The sequence below is a fragment of the Pelophylax lessonae genome (assembly GCF_965119305.1).
Source record: "Pelophylax lessonae genome assembly, chromosome: 5".
NCBI classification, from domain to species: Eukaryota; Metazoa; Chordata; class Amphibia; order Anura; family Ranidae; genus Pelophylax; species Pelophylax lessonae.
This window is the reverse complement of record NC_138772.1, coordinates 124,948,147-124,967,226: the sequence shown is the minus strand read 5'-3', so window position 1 is coordinate 124,967,226 and position 19,080 is coordinate 124,948,147. Positions and strand designations below refer to the sequence as shown.

Sequence of the window (19,080 nt, the reverse complement as noted above, 5' to 3'; positions counted from 1 at the left end):
CCGCATCTGGAGTATTCCGTCCAGTTCTGGTCGCCAGTCCTCAGGAGGGATGTGTTGGAGCTGGAGAGAGTCCAGAGAAGGGCAACTAAACTAATTAGGGGATTGGAGGACCTTGACTATGAAGAGCGTCTACAATCGCTCGATTTATTCTCCCTGGAGAAGAGACGTCTGAGGGGGGACATGATAGCAATTTATAAATATCTTAATGGGGATCCCAGCTTAGAAAAAAAGCTGTTCATTCGAAGGGATTGCATGAGGACTCGAGGGCATACAATGCGATTAGAGGAGAAGCGTTTTAACCTCAGGCAACGCGGGGGGTTCTTTACTGTTAGGGCAACAAGATTGTGGAATTCTCTACCACAAGAGGTGGTTTCTGCGGGTAGTATGGTGGCTTTCAAAAGACTCTTAGACTTACATCTCAAGGATCAGAACATTCAGGGGTATGGGAGATGATTACAGCCACACATGCCTACACAGGTTGAACTGGATGGACTATTGTCTTTATTCAACCTCACCTACTATGTAACTATGTAACTATGTAACTAAGAAACTTCAGATTATTTAAATTTTAAATAACATAAGCTCTGGATTTTGGATCAATGAAAGAACATTGTTTGATGACAGGTTATAACGTAAGATTAGGTAGAATTACCCACCAAATTACACTAGTGGTAGACAACCTGCTGCACTTATTGATCCTACTTGCTACCCATGGCTTCACTAAAGGGCCAAAGAACACATTTTATTTTTGAATAAAAAGAGGTAATTACCTCTGATAGGTTAACAGCAGAAATACTTCTAAATTCTATCTATAACATAGTCCGTCACATACTTTTCTCATCACTACTGCATACTGTATATGGTGAGGAAAGAAAAAGAACCACTGTGAAATAATGTTATATTTGTCTTGGTTTTGCAGCCTGTACCCTGGACAGGGAACAAAAGGGCCACAGCAAAAATTCTTACTTTTTATCAGAAAGCTCTCAAAATGAATAGTATCTGATGGGCCAGCTGTCAGTTTGCCATTATTGGGTTCTCAAAGAGATATATTCCCCCATGAGACATAATACAGTATTTAATCGTAATGGAACCATAGGTTGTAAATCAGCACACTGTAGAAGTGTAGAAAAAGACCTATGAGTGCACTTTGCACTTAATCACAATAGAGCTAAGGAAAAAAGACCGAATGTAGTCATAGAAGGAGGTCATGTGTGTAGGTATTTTCCTACTGCCTGAGGATTTGTAAGTTATTACTGATTATATACAGTATTTCACAAAAGTGAGTACAGGCATCATTTTTTGATTTTATAAATATCTATATTTGGGGGTTCATTTACTAAAGGCAAATAGACAGTGCACTTTACAAGTGCAATTTCTCCAGAGCTTAACCACTTAAGCCCCAGAATATTTTACCCCCTTCCTGACCAGGGGGTATTTTGCGATTCGGCACTGCGTGACTTTAACGGACAATTGCGCGGTCGTGCAACGCTGTACCGAAATGAAATTGACGTCCTTTTTTTTCCCACAAACAGAGCTTTCTTTTGATTTTTTGACATTTTAGGCCAATTTGTTTTCTGCTACATATGTTTGGTAAAAAAAATCCCAATAAGAGTATTTTGATTGGTTTGCGCAAAAGTTATTGCGTTTACTGACTAAGGGAAAGATTTTTGTCATTTTTATTGTTTTTTTTTTAAACGAGTAATGGCGGCGATCTGCAAATTTTTTTGCGGGACTGCGACATTGCGGCGGACAGATCGGACCCTTGACTGACATTTTTGACACTTTTGGGGGTACCAGTGACATAACTACAGTAATCAGTGCTATACATATGCACTGTTACTATAAAAATGACACTGGCAGGGAAGGAGTTAACTTTATTTGAGAAGGAGGGGTTAAGTGTGTCCCTAGGGGCGTGCTTCTAACTGTGATTGGATGTGGCTTGTGATGTAACAGCAGAGATCTACGTTCCTACATAGCAGGATCGTATGATCTCTGCTGTTACACAAGGGAGAATGACAAGCGGCTTTGTTTACATTAGCCGCCTGCCTTTCTCCCTCTGTAACTGACAATCGCACGGGGATCCCAGTGAGCGAGCGGGGGCGGGATCGCGCCTACGGCGGCGTGCGCTCGCCCCCTATTGGCTTGCAGGCGAGTGACGTACCGGTACGTCACTTTGCCTGCACTGGGCTGACCGCCGCAGTATATGTATTTGCGGTGGTCGGCAAGCGGTTAATAAATGGGGGGGCCCTGCTGACTTCCATCATTTAATCACGTGCAAACAAAAATGCTGTTTTTTATTTCCTTGTAAAGCCTCAATTTGTAAAGAATACCCAATCAGGTACCTTATTTACTCTGGAGGAACTGTACTTGCACAGTCTATTTGCCTTTAGTACATTAATCCCATTGTTTCTTAGCTGGCCATACATACAGGATGAATTGTAACAGTTCCTTATTTGGATTCACATATATTTTGCTTGCTTCACAGCATCTGCCTTTTTATACAGACTCGTCACAATCAATATACATGGTCCCTTTACAAGGATGAAGGTGGCCTCTGCTATAAAAATATTGACTTTTCATTTTTTATAAAATGTGGCTATAAAATGTAAAATTCACATTCATAAAAATTCACAAATTTCCCTTCTGTCACCAACATATTATTTGTATTTTGTTAAGCGCATCAAGTAGCCCTTGTAAGCAAGTCTATATACAGTATAAGTACAGTCATCCTGCCTCCATCTCCTAACCACAGTAAGATATGAGCTTTTACTTATACATTGCAATTTCTTCTTTTCATCATGTTCTAACTTGGCAGGTTTGAAGTGCCTAGTTCCCATGATGCAATAGGAGCTTTCTGGGTTGCTGAATGTGGGTTGTGCTGTCAGTTACCTTGATGTTATGGGACAATGTGCAATTTTCCCATCGCACATGTTCCTGGAAAAGGATGATGTAAGTGGGTGCAGATATTAACTGGAGACTGATGACATCATAGATCACAGTATATTTTGTTAGCACACAATGGATCATCAAAATCAACATCCAAACATTTGTTTGAAAAAGTCACATCATAGAGGTAAGGTGCAATGTTTTGGGGCCATGCAGGACCCCTTAATCAGGCAAGCCCGACAAAGGGGTCCTGCACGACCCTGAAATGTTGCACCTTACCATTGTGTTGTGACATTTTTAAATAAACATTTGGACATTGATTTTGGTCAGCCTTACTTAACATTTTCAACATAGAGGAACCCCTGAAATAGCTTTCCATTTTCAGGGAACCCCTGATAAAAATGACTATATCTACAACTCACATTAGTGTGATGGTCAGTGGGAAGAATGATCCTTACACATGTGGTCATTGGGAAGAATTCCAGCCTTACAGATAGCTAAAAAGATCAATGGTGTCAATGGGAACTCATCTGAGGGGCAGAAACTACTCATTGCTCAAGGAACCCCTAGCTACCTCTGGAGGAACCCTGGTTGAGAAACCCTGATTTTGATGGTCCACAGTGTGTTGGTTCAAGCCTAAACACAACATGTTTGAGAAGTCAGATTCTGGACCTTAAATTATATGCCGAGGCAAGCAATAGGTTATTGGTTGATCTTTGGTTATATCTTTCTGTACTTCTGTCATGACTGATAGTATTTTCTCCCTTTATGTTTGCAGTAATTTATTTTAACAGACTTTTACTGCTTTTTTACGGATCAGCTGCAAAGTGCTTTGGCACAATGAAGCAGTGTTTCTCTACTCTTTGATAGTAAGAGACAGAGTATTGATTTCAAAACCATTGGTTTGTGCAATGATCACTGTCAAATTACAGTAATCACCAGCAGAGTGCCAATGTGTTATCCTTGTGACTGGTAATAACAGATGAAAGCAAATGTTTAGTGTCCATGAGTATGTGTGATATATGCCGTCTCCTGTATTAAGAGTGTATGCACTCTTGTGTAATGCAGTATAAACTGTAAGAGAAGAGCTGTATTCTGGTGCAGCACAGTACACTTTATCAAGACACATATTTACTATGCATAGACTTTCAGGAGTTAAATTTACAGCTTTCAATATATATTATGTAAGAAGCTCATTTTATTCTAAATGTATGAACTGCATCGAAGGATTTTCCCATGTGACCGTTCCATAAAAATAATGTCCCTATTAGGACATCTGAATGTATTTTCACTTCTTTTACCTTCTGGTTATAACGATTTGCCACCTAAGACTAATAAAAAGGTTAATGGCTGCCATCCATCCTAGCAAGAAGATTGTTTAATGACATGTAACAATGGATGACCAGTTCCTTGATTTACTATAAATACAGTAACGTAACACCTTTTACTACTGTGCAGCCTTTTCTTGTTGATCATACTGCCCCTGGGTACACACAAATGTCAAAGAGAAAATTACTCTTCCCTGCCCAAGAGCTCCTATAAGCTGCATCTAAAAACAAAACCAGCCCAGGAAAGGTTACATTTTTGAATAACATCCTGTATTTTTGTGTTACTGTGCTCTACACTGACAGCCCAGCATTAGGAAAATTTATTTTCTCAAGTTAATTGATATTCCAGATTGATCCATTACAAAACCAGCAGCCCTTCCAACCTCTACATGCTTGACAAGTTATTATATTTACTTAGTCAATCCTATGTGTGCTGGATCCTTCTTGGTGGTGGTCTATTATCACAGACCCATATGCTTTTTGTTTGGGAAGAAAGCAGTCACTGTTGTCGTACTGTTACACAGGGTATTCTTTTTCAGGGATGTGACTCCCCTGGGGATAATATCATGGCATAGCTTCTAATTCTAATGGAGCCTATGTGGCTCTTATTATGCAATGCTGTTGAATTAGGAGGTATAAACAGACTGTGTAATTTAAGGAAGAATGTGTGAGACCACATGTGGACGCCATGGGTTTAGGGCAACCGCAGGAAGACGCTGTCTTCTGTGGCAAAACAAAATTCAATTAAGTCAGCAGATAGAAGATATATAAAAATAAAATATTTGTAAATGTATTCAAAGCCAAAACTTTTTTCTTTTGCTTTTTGATAGAGTAGGGTCAATTAGAACCCCTGTTTTTATTGCTCTCTGTGTCCCTGCTAGAAAGATACATATGCGCCATATTTGTCCTGATAACCACTGTCACTGGACCTGAAAATGAGGGAGAATCTAAGATTTGGAGTTGCCACCAGAACAGGAATAGGTGTAAATCTTTTAATGGGGACACTTTTGCGATGGCAGCTGTCTGAGAGGGATTTCCTCTCATTTTGGAGTCTCCCTCTCACTTTCTGTTGTGTCTACAGGTCAGGAGGCAAGGGGAATTTTCCCTACAGACGATATTAAACTTAGGTTTTAACCATCCCCTACTCTATCCAAAAATAAGAAAATGTTTTGGCTTAAGGTATACCCTAAGGGTTCAAGACACACAAAAGTGATGTTTCAATTTGTTAAGATGGCAATCTAAATAGCAAAGTAGAGGTTTTTTTTTTCTGTTGGGAACTCAAACATTAAAACCTCGGCACAGCTTCACCTAATTGTAACAGTCTTTACTATAAAGGATTACTTTTCCTGTTTTTTGGGGGGGGGTTTTGTTTGATTACTGTTGTAACAAATTTGTATTCTGGTGGTTAATACTTGTAATATTGAATAGGCAAGGCCCTTTTTTTTAACACAAATTGGGATATATTTAAAAAGCACTGAACATGACATTTACCAAACTTTTACTGCATATGTATATTCATGGTGTGAGTGTTTTAAATTAAAATATTTGATTCTCCTTGAGTGAATGTCACATTTGCTGTTTTATAAATATGCCTCTGTGTATTTTTACACACATTTAGTCTAAGTTCACATGTAGGCATTTTGGGGTGTTTTTGGGGCGTATTTCTGCTCTAGGATCAGTTCAGAAAATGCCCAACAAGACAAATCGCCCAACGCTCAAAAAAGTAAATGAACTTATTTTTGGGCAGATTACAGGCGTTTTTATTATTTTCCATTGGTCACTTGTCAACCTAAAAACGCCTGCACAAAAACGCCTGTAAAACGCTTGAAAAAACGCCTGAAAAAACGCCCATAAAACCCCCTAAAAAATGCCCGTGAATAGCAACGCCAAGATGTGAACGTAGCCTTAGTGATCAGGAGTAGGGATATGTCATAACACCGCTAGGGGAGTTTGAGCAGTTGCAAATACAATTTTCTTTTTGTTTTTCAAAAATTAGGATTTAAATCATGTGAAAAATAGGTGACTTGAGCTTTCTAAGTAATGAACTGTTGTAAAACAATGCAGTTTTTATATTTATTTCTCCGTTGTCATATGTCAGTGTAATACTTTCAACTTTTTTTTCTGTTACAGCACTTGGTTTCCCAACAACATATTGTTCATCATGAAAAGTCGATGAATCTGCTAAGTCTATACACATCTCCATCATTACCCAACATCAACCTAGGACTTCCAGCAGTAGCTCCCCAACTCAGTGTGAGTACCTTTTAATATGCAAGCAGAACAGCTGGAGTATGTGTGCGGATCTTTTGGGAGGACACATTCCTGCAACTGCTACACTTTGTATGCCATCTACTTGTGTGCTGCTCCCTGACTATTGCAGGACATTCTGTGGGGTATTGTATGATTTGAGGGCACTGTACTGCAAAAACTGGTACTCACATCAACTATAGAGCTACTGCTCATAGAGATGCAGTGGATGTACACCACCCTGAGTGAGATGGAAATATTTAAAAAAGCTTTTTAATCACCATGTTACATTGCAGTTTCGATCCCCCTTTTTCCCAAGGTGTCAGGACAATCCGTTACATTGACCATAACACCTTGGAACGTACCAGCAAAGGGTAAAAACTTTAATATATGCTGACAAAATGTGGGAACAACAGTTTACATATGTACGTCATTGACTTTGACGGGGTGAATTATCCTGCATATGGGAACTTTTAAATCATATGTAAAAATCTATGTTATAAAAAAAAAAGGAAGCTGACCAGATAGTTGCAATAGCTGGAGAACTCACAGGAATGGCTAAACATGATTTAGAGAGTTCTCAGAGGAGCAGCATTTGGACTATGAGGAGGTTATACAGATTCCGTGATATCACTTTAGAGTTTTACAGATTGAATCTCCATGATAGTTGTCTGGAATTTACAAAGAGATTTAGTAATGATGTAGAGTGGTTGATTATAGTCTGGGTGGAGTTCCTACAGTCTGTCTAAATGGACTGGCAATGGAGCACTACACTTCTACATTAAACCAGTAGTTATTGAATTATGGTCCAATAACACGGTTAGCAGATACTTTTTTAGGGTCCAAATCAAAAGCATAGAAAGCTTATGCTCAATTCCAAGCATAGAGAAAGCAAAATATCCTACTAAAGCAATTTCAGAAATAAATTGTATATAGTAATGACCCATCCCTGTTTTGAAATAGATGTTTGTTAATGACATTTTTCTACGCATCTCCAGAAGGCAGTCTGCCCATGCCCATAGCATTGTTTAGATAAGTCCAAATAATTCTCATTATGCTAAGTTGTCTGACAGACAAAATTTGTGATTAACTAAAATAATTAAAATATGCAGTGAATAAAGAACAAAGTATATTTCCATTTAACATGTGGAATACAGATATTGACTCTGATTCTGATTGGTTTACATAAGCTATAGCTACACTTTTGTTCTCATTTTCTTTGCTCCTTTTTAACTGTAAACTCCAGTTTAAAAAAAATATATCCTTCAGCATTTAAAACTCAACCACAGGATAAAATTATTTTTTTACATATTTCCCTTGTAAAGGTAAATCACCTCTAATGATGTGTGTCTCATGTGTGGGGATGCCTCTGTTTTATAAAAAAAACTATTTGTTTCATTCATCCTATCATTCGTTTAAGCACCAAACCTTTGGCACTGAAACATACAGTTGCAACTCCCGTACAGTGCATGAAGTACAGTGGGTCGCTCACACTCCACCTCATTCATGGACATAGGCGTTATGTGAATGAAGGAGGGGGGATTGTGGCATTCACCATCCCCTAACTCCTTGTGTCCAATCACAGAATGCCTTATATTCTATGAAAAAGATACAAAACGTTTTGTGAATGGATAAGTGTGAGCCACCCACTGTCCTTCATTTTATGCACTATACAAGAGCCGTAACTGTACATTTTTTGCACTTGCACCTACATTAACAGACACTTATTATTAGAGGGGATTTTTATTTTTAACAAAGCAAATTTTTTTTATTGTTTTTTCCCGAAATACAACTTCAATTATATGTGCATCTGCACTTACAGTTTTCTCTTAATCCTTCCACAAAGTTCTACAAATAGTTGAGTGCAGCCGTTTTATGCATTGCAGTTTCTTAACAGATATTTGATATTTGCCAGTGGTCAGTTTAGCAGAATTGATAGTTGTCTTTATTTTCTTATGTCACTCTAGTGACTTGAAAGCCAATTGGCATTTAGTTATGTAATTTGCATTGTCTGCCTTGCCTCCATCTTCATTTTATCGTCACTACTTTGCATGTACAGTAAAAAGTTGAATGCATATCTGATGTTTTCTTGATCAATGGGAGAATCCAAATTCTCTTTAGTGCTATAATATACAAAGGCTTGTTAAAGAAGCATGGATCTATCTCATTCAGCTTCAAGCTGAGCTCCCTACTTGCCAAAATTAATGCTCCTGGCTCTTCTTACAGCAACTTGGCTCCAACCTGATGCTTTCCCTCAAGACGTCTGGTACTGATAATGCTTAACAGCAAAGCACTGAGAGGTCTTGACAGATTGCTAAATCTCAGATATGGTAACTTCAAAGAACTGTCACCATCACCAGCAGTGTCCTGGAAGAGCAGGATTGATACCTTTCTATATGAAAACCAGTGGGAACTGCAAAAAATGAATCTCAAGCAGCTTAACATTTATTTCCTTGGTTTGCAAAGGTCCAAATTCCTTTGTTGTGACCAGAAAAGGGGAACATTTTGCTTGCTGCTTTCTGGCTTATTCATACCTGAGACACAAACCTTTGTAGTCAGCAAAGATCTATGAGCCAAAGCAGTCAATAAGAAGAGCAGTTCTGAACCTCCAATACATTTACTTGGTAATCAGAAAGCTGAAGATGAAAAGTAAGTGGAAATCCAGACCAGACATGAATTGCATTGGACTTTTGCTCAGCAGGGTTCATTGTTTTCTGTTGATTCTGATTCCATTTAAAAAATGATAATAAAAGAGGGATAAAACTTTGGTTTGATTTTTTTTTTTTTTTTTTATTCATTGCTCTCCCAGTTTTTACCAAAACTGACGTTTAATATTTAGTACTAGCAAAGTCTCAAATACGAATATATTTGCCAAGGTCCAGGTTAGTAGATCATAAAAATGCTCAGCATTTCTGATTTTGAAATAGGCTTAACATTACTCATCTCTTTATATGTGCCTCTAATGGAATTTCTGTATAAATTGTATTCTTAGGTTGGAGGTATCTTTCGCGGCCTATACATCTAAATCAGATTTTTTTCAGTGGGTAACCCATTTTGACCTCTATTTATCTGTAGCCACTAAATTAAACCAACATATTTTTTGTAAGTTTGGGTCATTATCATGTTTCACAAGTATAAATGTCCAGGATGAAAGATACAAGGCCAAGATGCTTGTAACAGAAGGCAGAAGAAATGTTGGTTCACTAGGTATTAAAAGTTAGTGAATGGCTTTGATCAGCAAATCATACTCAAGATTTAATAACATCTTCACATCATATTAAACATGCATGTAATAATACCATTACTCTTTATTTCTGTGGTTTCTAATTTGAAAACTTTGCAAACCAATGCCTGTTTTCATAGTTGTGCTTCCCCTGGCTCCTTGTCCCATATATTTTGGGGTTGTGAGAAATCGAGACCCATATGGGAAAAGATTTTCTAGAAATCTCCTCTCGTCTGTTAGGACATTCAGTTATGCTCACTATGCCTATGTGCATTTTATTTTCTCCAATATCTGAAGATTCCTATCACTTAACAAATCCACACTACAAGGTGTAGCCACACTTTGGTCTATAGCTTTACACTGGAAGTCTTCCACGATTCTTATAGTAGTCATACTCCACTTTTTTTTTACCTACTCTATGTGGAATGTTATGTCCATAATACCATTTTATAATTCCTTTTTTTTAATATATGTTCACTATATACCTTGTATATAAAAAAAAAAGGACAATTCAAAAAGGGGGAGGGCTTACAGGACATTTGACTTGAAGAACTAGTCGTGTATGTAATTTTAAAAAATGTTCCATGTTAAAAACATGGAGGAGGCATCAATACTATGCTTCATGCATGCTTGCATCTTAGCACAATGCAAATTTCCCACGGTGACTACTTTTCCCTATATCAGTATAAAATGGCAAAATACACCAGCCACACGACTTTAGCTTTTGAAATGAGTACAGCTAATATTTTATTAATGTCTTCTTTGTAAACCTAAAATAGGTAAGATTTATTTAGCCAGTTGCTATGCTTGCACAGATGGTGGTGTGACTTATTAAGTCAGGCCTCCTCAAGTGTGAGGACATTATTGTAAGTTACTTAGTGATGTCACTGCATTGAGTGATGATAACAAAGTGGCTTTAATTAGAAATTTAGGAATCCTCATCCATTATGCTGAATGAAGGGCCAGTCACACCAACTGGATCACCTAAGAACATGAACCCTGTTGTGACAGCCACTGATGTGTCTTCTATTCCAATGGTAATGTTCATGGCTTAAAACATACTGAAGCCATTGATTTTGAAGAAAAAAAAAGCTATTTAGAGCACACATATCATTATTGTAACAGTTTTTTTTTAAACTCGCCACTACTCTGTTCACTGTTTTTAGTTAAAAACACTCACGGGGCTTTAGTACAGCAGTATGAGGCTATTGGGTGGACTAGGCCTGGCCATGCCAAAAAGGATGACAGAAAGATATTTTGCTTATATTATAATCTTGCAAATGATATGATTAAATGATCTGCGTGAAACCCATGATGGCTCATCTACAGCACTGATAGATAATTCTGAATCTTCAGCTGCAGTTAACATCCATAAAAGAAATATTATATCATTATATACAAAATGTTGAAGGTATTGCCTCTTTTTTCTCTTTCTTTTAGTTATTGTTTTTGAAGCATATAGTAAAACAGGAGTTTGTCTTCCCTTCAGATTGGGGAAGCCTTCACTACACCTGTTCATTTTTCCGTAGATATTGTATAGAGATGCTGTACATTTTTTTTTTTTTTTTTTTTAAAGAAAATTTTTATTGGGTTTTCAAAAGTGATACAAAAACAACATTATCAGTAGGTATAGTGGTCAAGTAGACATTACAAATGACTAAAGGGAATCAAAGTAGGTTCAGTCATCAACATACTAAATCAGAATCAAAAAGCATTGAGCGAGTGAACCCATAATTGTCACAAAGAGGATAAGAAGGGAAGAGGAAAAAAAAGGAAGATATGGGGTGAAAAAGGGGGGGAGGTAAAGGTGGGATCGGGGGGCAGGGGAGGGCTGGGAGGGGAGAACGGGAAGTGAGAGCAAAGGGTGGGTGACGAGGAGTGTAGGGGGAGTGGGGGGAGAAGAGGTAAAGAAAGACTTAGGGCTCTTTCACACGGGCATTCCGTATGTCCGTTTTTCATCCCATCCGTTTGCGGATGAAAAACTGACATAATGTATCTCTATGTAAATACGGATGTCAGTGGATGATCATCCTTTGACATCCGTTTTTCGTCAGTTCAGTTCAGTTCAGTTTTTTTGAACGGAGGAGAACCCTATTTTTTCTTCCTTTCAAAAAACGGAACGGACGCAAAAACGGATGTCAGTGGTGTCATCCGCTGACATCCGTATTTACATAGACATGCATTATGTCAGTTTTTCATCCGCAAACGGATGGGATGAAAAACGGACATACGGACCGGATGACACAAGTGTCATCCGTGTCCGTTACAAAAAAAAAAAAAGGACCTGATCGGGCAAAAAAAAAAGGAACGCCCGTGTGAAAGAGCCCTTAGAACCATAGTCTAGGAGAAAAAAAATGAGATGCTGTACATTTAACCACTCCTTTAGCAAGTGTCTTCTGGTTGCCAATGAGGGCTTGGGTAGTCTTCAATAGTGATGTCGCGAACCTAAAATTCGCCGTTCGCGAACGGCGAACGCGAACATCGGCAAATGTTCGCGAACCGGCGAACCGGGCGAACCGCCATAGACTTCAATAGGCAGGCGAATTTTAAAACACACAGGGACTCTTTCTGGCCACAATAGTGATGGAAAAGTTGTTTCAAGGGGACTAATACCTGGACTGTGGCATGCCGGAGAGGGATCACGCAAAAAAAAGTTCTTAAAAATTATAATTTTTTGATAGAGAGCCAATTATTGGAAAAATTAAAAAAAAAATAAAAATAAAAAATTTCTTTGGATTTAGCATCTGGGGGGTCTAAAAAGTGTACCTGTGAAGTTTCAGCTCTGTAGCATGTCCAGAACCCCTAAAAAACAGCATTTGTCTTATATTTTCAGGAATATGGCTTCTCTGCGGCTGGCTTTTTCTCTTGCAGGCATTTATCGGGCATTTTTTTAGGCAGGCATGTCATTTTTTGTATTTAGTGTCTGGGGGGTCTAAAAAGTGTACCTGTCAAGTTTCAGCTCTGTAGCATGTCCAGAACCCCTAAAAAACAGCATTTTTCTTATATTTTCAGGAATATGGCTTCTCTGCGGCTGGCTTTTTCTCTTGCAGGCATTTAGCGGGCATTTTTTTAGGCAGGCATGTCATTTTTTGTATTTAGTGTCTGGGGGGTCTAAAAAGTGTACCTGTCAAGTTTCAGCTCTGTAGCATGTCCAGAACCCCTAAAAAACAGCATTTTTCTTATATTTTCAGGAATATGGCTTCTCTGCGGCTGGCTTTTTCTCTTGCAGGCATTTAGCGGGCATTTTTTTAGGCAGGCATGTCATTTTTTGTATTTAGTGTCTGGGGGGTCTAAAAAGTGTACCTGTCAAGTTTCAGCTCTGTAGCATGTCCAGAACCCCTAAAAAACAGCATTTTTCTTATATTTTCAGGAATATGGCTTCTCTGCGGCTGGCTTTTTCTCTTGCAGGCATTTAGCGGGCATTTTTTTAGGCAGGCATGTCATTTTTTGTATTTAGTGTCTGGGGGGTCTAAAAAGTGTACCTGTCAAGTTTCAGCTCTGTAGCATGTCCAGAACCCCTAAAAAACAGCATTTTTATTATATTTTCAGTAATACGGCTTCTGTGCGACTGGCTTTTTCTCTTGCAGGCATTTATCGGGCATTTTTTTAGGCAGGCATGTCATTTTTTGTATTTAGTGTCTGGGGGGTCTAAAAAGTGTACCTGTCAAGTTTCAGCTCTGTAGCATGTCCAGAACCCCTAAAAAACAGCATTTTTCTTATATTTTCAGTAATACGGCTTCTCTGCGGCTGGCTTTTTCTCTTGCAGGCATTTATCGGGCATTTTTTTAGGCAGGCATGTCATTTTTTGTATTTAGTGTCTGGGGGGTCTAAAAAGTGTACCTGTCAAGTTTCAGCTCTGTAGCATGTCCAGAACCCCTAAAAAACAGCATTTTTCTTATATTTTCAGGAATACGGCTTCTCTGCGGCTGGCTTTTTCTCTTGCAGGCATTTATCGGGCATTTTTTTAGGCAGGCATGTCATTTTTTGTATTTAGTGTCTGGGGGGTCTAAAAAGTGTACCTGTCAAGTTTCAGCTCTGTAGTATGTCCACAACTCAAAAAAAACAGCATTTTTCTTATGATTTTTAGTAGAAAACTAATGCAGTGTCTTTCCAGCTGTCTTTTTTTCTTTCTGGCAAGCTGAAATATGATATGCCAAGGCAAACATGCCTATCAGTTGAGCTATGACACAGACAACACTGCACACATGGGGAAATATGTAAAACAAAAAACAGGAAAAGGAAATTAGGTGACGGTCACAAAACATGATATTGTGATTGGCCAAATAAAAAGTCGCCTCGCGATGAGGTCGTGCCAAAGTCGCGCTAAGTCGCGCCAAAGTCGCACTGGAAGCGACGCTACTTTAGTGGTAGCGGCAGTGTAAACCAGCACTAAAACATCCAGTGTGTGAATACGATCAGGTATGATGTTTTATCGGTCAAGTAGTGTAAGGGTTACGCCCGTCGCCCGCTTCACAGTGACAGACCAAACTCTGACAGACCAAACTCCCCGTTTAACAGTCAGTCAGTCCATTTGCACAACCGCAAACTCCCAATTTGCACAAGGTTGGATACCAAGCTAGCCATGTCCCGTTCCTTGTCCTCACTGACATCATTGAAGGTCTCTTCCTCCACCCAGCCACATACAACACCAAGGGTCCCCGAAAGGTGAGAACAAGCCCCCTGGGACGCCTGCTGTGGCTGGTATTCCACCTCCTCAAAGCCACCTTCCTCCTCTGACTTCTCTTCTTCAGACTCCTCTCTCTGCATTGCCACAGGTCCAGCAATTGACAACGACAAGGCTGCTTCTGGTGGTGATGAGGACCACAACTCTTCCTCTTCATGCTCATCTACAGCCTGATCCAGTACTCTTCGCAGGGCACGCTCCAGAAAAAACGCATATGGGATGAGGTCGATGATGTTGCCTTGGGTTCGACTGACCACCAGGGTTGTCATCTCCGCAAAAGGACGCATGAGCCTACAGCCATTGTTCATGAGCATTCAGTAACGCGGTCAAAAAATACCCAGCTCCGCAGAAAGAATGAAAGAAAATGAATGTTTTTTTTTTATGAAAAATTATCCTGCGGATCGCTTTTGGTCTGTACACAATGAAGCAACGACCTTATCATCTGGGGTGTGCCAACACAATCCTAGAGGTGATCGCTTCATTGTGATACGCAAGCCCCTTCACCACGACAAGGTAACGATCACGAAGGGGAATTGACACATGTATGTGCCTTTTTTTTTGTTTTTTGTTTTTTTGCAGCCACAGTGTAGCACCAGAGGCCAGAAAAATTAGGCATGTACACATGCATGAAAAAGTAGGTATTGTTGCAGCCGCTGCTGTAGCAGCGGCCTGAAAAATTGAGGTTTTAAGGCAGAAAGTGCACTAAAACATTGCGGCTTGAACCGTAGTTGGTGGCGGAGACGTCACGTAAGTCATCCGGCATGCAGAGAATGATTATATACAGCAGCGTGTGGACCATTTTTAGGCCAAGGCATCTCAGTCATCACCAGGCCTTTTTTAGTCAAATGCATCCCCCACTGTCAGTCCCTTCGGGATCCATGCCTCATTCATCTTAATAAACGTGAGGTAATCAAGACTTTTTTGACCTAGGCGACTTCTCTTCTCAGTGACAATACCTCCTGCTGCGCTGAAGGTCCTTTCTGACAGCACACTTGAAGCGGGGCAGGCCAGAAGTTCAATGGCAAACTGGGATAGCTCAGGCCACAGGTCAAGCCTGCACACCCAGTAGTCAAGGGGTTCATCGCTCCTCAGAGTGTCGATATCTGCAGTTAAGGCAAGGTAGTCTGCTACCTGTCGGTCGAGTCGTTCTCTGAGGGTGGACCCCGAAGGGCTGTGGCGATGCATAGGACTAAAAAAGCTCCGCATGTCCTCCATCAACAAGACGTCTGTAAAGCATCCTGTCCTTGCCGGCGTGGTTGTGGTGGTAGGAGGAGGATTACTTTCACCTCTTCCCCTGTTGGATTCCCGTTGTGCTGTGACATCACCCTTATACGCTGTGTAAAGCATAGTTTTTAACTTATTTTGTAGCTGCTGCATCCTTTGCGACTGCCGGTAATTGGGTAACATATCACAGACTTTCTGCTTATACCGGGGGTCTAGTAGCGTGGCCACCCAGTACAGGTCGTTCTCCTTCAGCCTTTTTATACGAGGGTCTCTCAACAGGCATGACAGCATGAAAGACCCCATTTGCACAAGGTTGGATGCCGAGCTACTCATGTCCAATTCCTCGTCCTCACTGATGTCATTGAAGGTGTGTTCTTCCCCCCAGCCACGTACAACACCACGGGTACCAGATAGGTGACAACGAGCACCCTGGGATGCCTGCTGTGGTTGGTGTTCCTCCTCCTCAAAGCCACATTCCTCCTCTGACTCCTCTTCCTCACACTCCTCTTCCAGTGTTGCCGCAGGTCCAGCAATCGATGGTAAGGCTGTTTCTGGTGGTGGTGATGGTGACCACAACTCTTCCTCTTCCTCTTCACGCTCATCTACGGCCTGATCCAGCACTCTTCGCAGGGCACGCTCCAGGAAAAAAACATATGGGATGATGTCGCTGATGGTGCCTTCAGTGCGACTCACTAGGTTTGTCACCTCCTCAAAAGGACGCATGAGCCTACAGGCATTGCGCATGAGCGTCCAGTAGCGTGGCAAAAAAATACCCAGCTCCGCAGAGGCTGTCCTAGCACCCCGGTCATACAAATACTCGTTGACCGCTTTTTCTTGTTGGAGCAGGCGGTCGAACATTAGCAGTGTTGAATTCCAACGTGTCGGGCTGTCGCAAATCAAGCGCCTCACTGGCATGTTGTTTCGCCGCTGAATATCTGCAAAGTGCGCCATGGCCGTGTAGGAACGCCTGAAATGGCCACACACCTTCCTGGCCTGCTTGAGGACGTCCTGTAAGCCTGGGTACTTCTGCACAAAACGTTGCACAATCAGATTCAACACATGTGCCATGCACGGCACATGTGTCAACTTGCCCAAATTCAATGCCGCCAACAAATTGCTCCCGTTGTCACACACCACTTTGCCGATCTCCAGTTGGTGCGGGGTCAGCCACTGATCCACCTGTGCATTCAGGGCGGACAGTAGTGCTGGTCCGGTGTGACTCTCTGCTTTCAGGCAAGTCAACCCCAAGACAGCGTGACACTGTCGTATCCGGCATGTGGAATAGCCCCTGGGGAGCTGGGGGGGTGCAGTTGGTGTGGAGCAAGACGCAACAGCAGAAGAGGACTCAGCCGAGGAGGTTAGCAAAGAGGATGGAGTAGGAGGAGTAGAGGAGGTGGCAGCAGGCCTGCCTGCAAGTCGTGGCGGTGTCACCAACTCCTCTGCAGCAGAGCCACGCATTCCATGCTTGGCAGCCGCCAGCAGGTTTACCCAATGCGCAGTGTACGTTATATACCTGCCCTGACCGTGCTTTGCAGACCAGCTATCAGTGGTCAGATGGACCCTTGCCCCAACACTGTGTGCCAGACGTGACATGATTTCCTTTTCCACAATAGAGTACAGGTTGGGGATTGCCTTTTGTGAAAAATAATTTCGGCCGGGTACCTTCCACTGCGGTGTCCCAATAGCGACAAATTTTTTGAAGGCCTCAGACTCCACCAGCTTGTATGGTAAAAGCTGGCGGGCTAAGAGTTCCGACAAGCCAGCTGTCAGACGCCGGGCAAGGGGGTGACTCTGCGAGATTGGCTTTTTACGCTCAAACATTTCCTTCACAGACACCTGACTGTGGGCAGGTGACGAGCAGGAACTGCTGAAGGTGAGAGGCGGAGGGGCGGGTTGTTGATAGGGGGCATGGAGGACAGCAGTGGTTGACGTGGCTGAAGATGCTGGACCAGGAGGAGGATGGTGGCTTTCAGTTTGTGTGCTGCTTTTACTCATGTGTTGATCCCATAGGCGTTTGTGATGTGAGATCATGTGCCTTCGCAAAGCAGTTGTACCTAGGTGGGTGTTGGACTTCCCACGACTCAGTTTCTTTTGGCACAGGTTACAAATGGCATCGCTGATATCAGAGGCAGACACACAAAAAAAATGCCACACTGCTGAGCTTTGCAAGGACGGCATTCTGGTGGTGGCAACAGCTTGCGTTGATTGGCGTGCTGTCTGGCTGACCCCGGGTGCCGAAACTACATGCTGTCTGACTGCGCCACTAGCTCCTTGCGATGACCTCCTCCCCCTGCTTCCAACTCGTCTCCTCCTCCTCTCTGTCTCCCCATCTGAACTTTCCCCCTCTTCTTCTGCTCTTCGAGCAGGCACCCAGGTGACATCCACAGACACATCGTCATCATCAGCCGCTTCACTTGACAACTCAGCAAAGGCAGCAGCAGCAGGTACAACATCATCATCATCACAATGTACGTCCATGTGTATAATGCTGCCTGACTGAGACATATCCCCGTTATCTACATCCTCTGGCACTAATAGTTGCGCATCACTTATTTCTTCAAACTGATGTGAAAATAACTCTTCTGACGGATCAAGTGAAGCGGCTGTGGTGCTAGTGTTGGTGGTGGTGCCGGCGGGCTGGCGAGTGGTAAATTGAGAGGTGCCCGAAGCTGAGCTGGAGGAGGATGGTGCATTAGGGTTCCGAGCGGAAGCTGTAGACGATTGGGTGTCTTGTGTAAGCCAGTCAACTATGGCCTCAGAATTTTTTGAGTTCAGGGTCTGTGGTGGCCTCTGAACACTGGGCATTATTCTAGGGCCTAAGGAAATCACAGCACCACGACGGCCCTTGCGGGGTGGCCTGCCTCTGCCTGTCATTTTCTTTTTTAATGTGTTGTGTACTATGAGTGCAAGGTGCTGTGCCACCCTATAGGAGTGTTGGGCAGTGGGTACAGTACACTCTGTGGACCTGACAGTCACTGGCACTCAGGCAACTGCAATTAAAAAATATATATATTTTTTTTACTTGGCAAGCTGCTGTGCCACCTTATATATCAGTGGTGGGTGGGCAGTGGCACAGTACACTCTCTGTGGACCTGACAGCAGTCACTGGCACCCAGGCAACTGCAATTTTAAAAAATATATATTTTATTTTACTTTGCAAGCTGCTGTGCCACCTTATATATCAGTGGTGGGTGGGCAGTGGCACAGTACACTCTCTGTGGACCTGACAGCAGTCACTGGCACCCAGGCAACTGCAATTTAAAAAAAATATATTTTATTTTACTTTGCAAGCTGCTGTGCCACCTTATATATCAGTGGTGGGTGGGCAGTGGCACAGTACACTCTCTGTGGACCTGACAGCAGTCACTGGCACCCAGGCAACTGCAATTAAAAAATATATATATATTTTTTTACTTTGCAAGCTGCTGTGCCACCTTATATATCAGTGGTGGGTGGGCACACAGTGGCACTGCAGTGGGCACAGTACA

The 19,080-nt window shown here is 41.8% G+C and overlaps 1 protein-coding gene across 1 annotated transcript in view; it reads left to right on the top strand.

Moving 5' to 3' along the window:
* LOC309556060 (histone deacetylase 9-like) overlaps positions 1-19,080 on the top strand; it is an 861,320-nt gene that overhangs the window by 704,344 nt on the left and 137,896 nt on the right. The window contains exon 11 of the mRNA XM_082258372.1: positions 6,345-6,467. Coding sequence (XP_082114498.1) covers positions 6,345-6,467 — 123 coding nt within the window. The remainder of the gene's footprint in view (positions 1-6,344; positions 6,468-19,080) is intronic.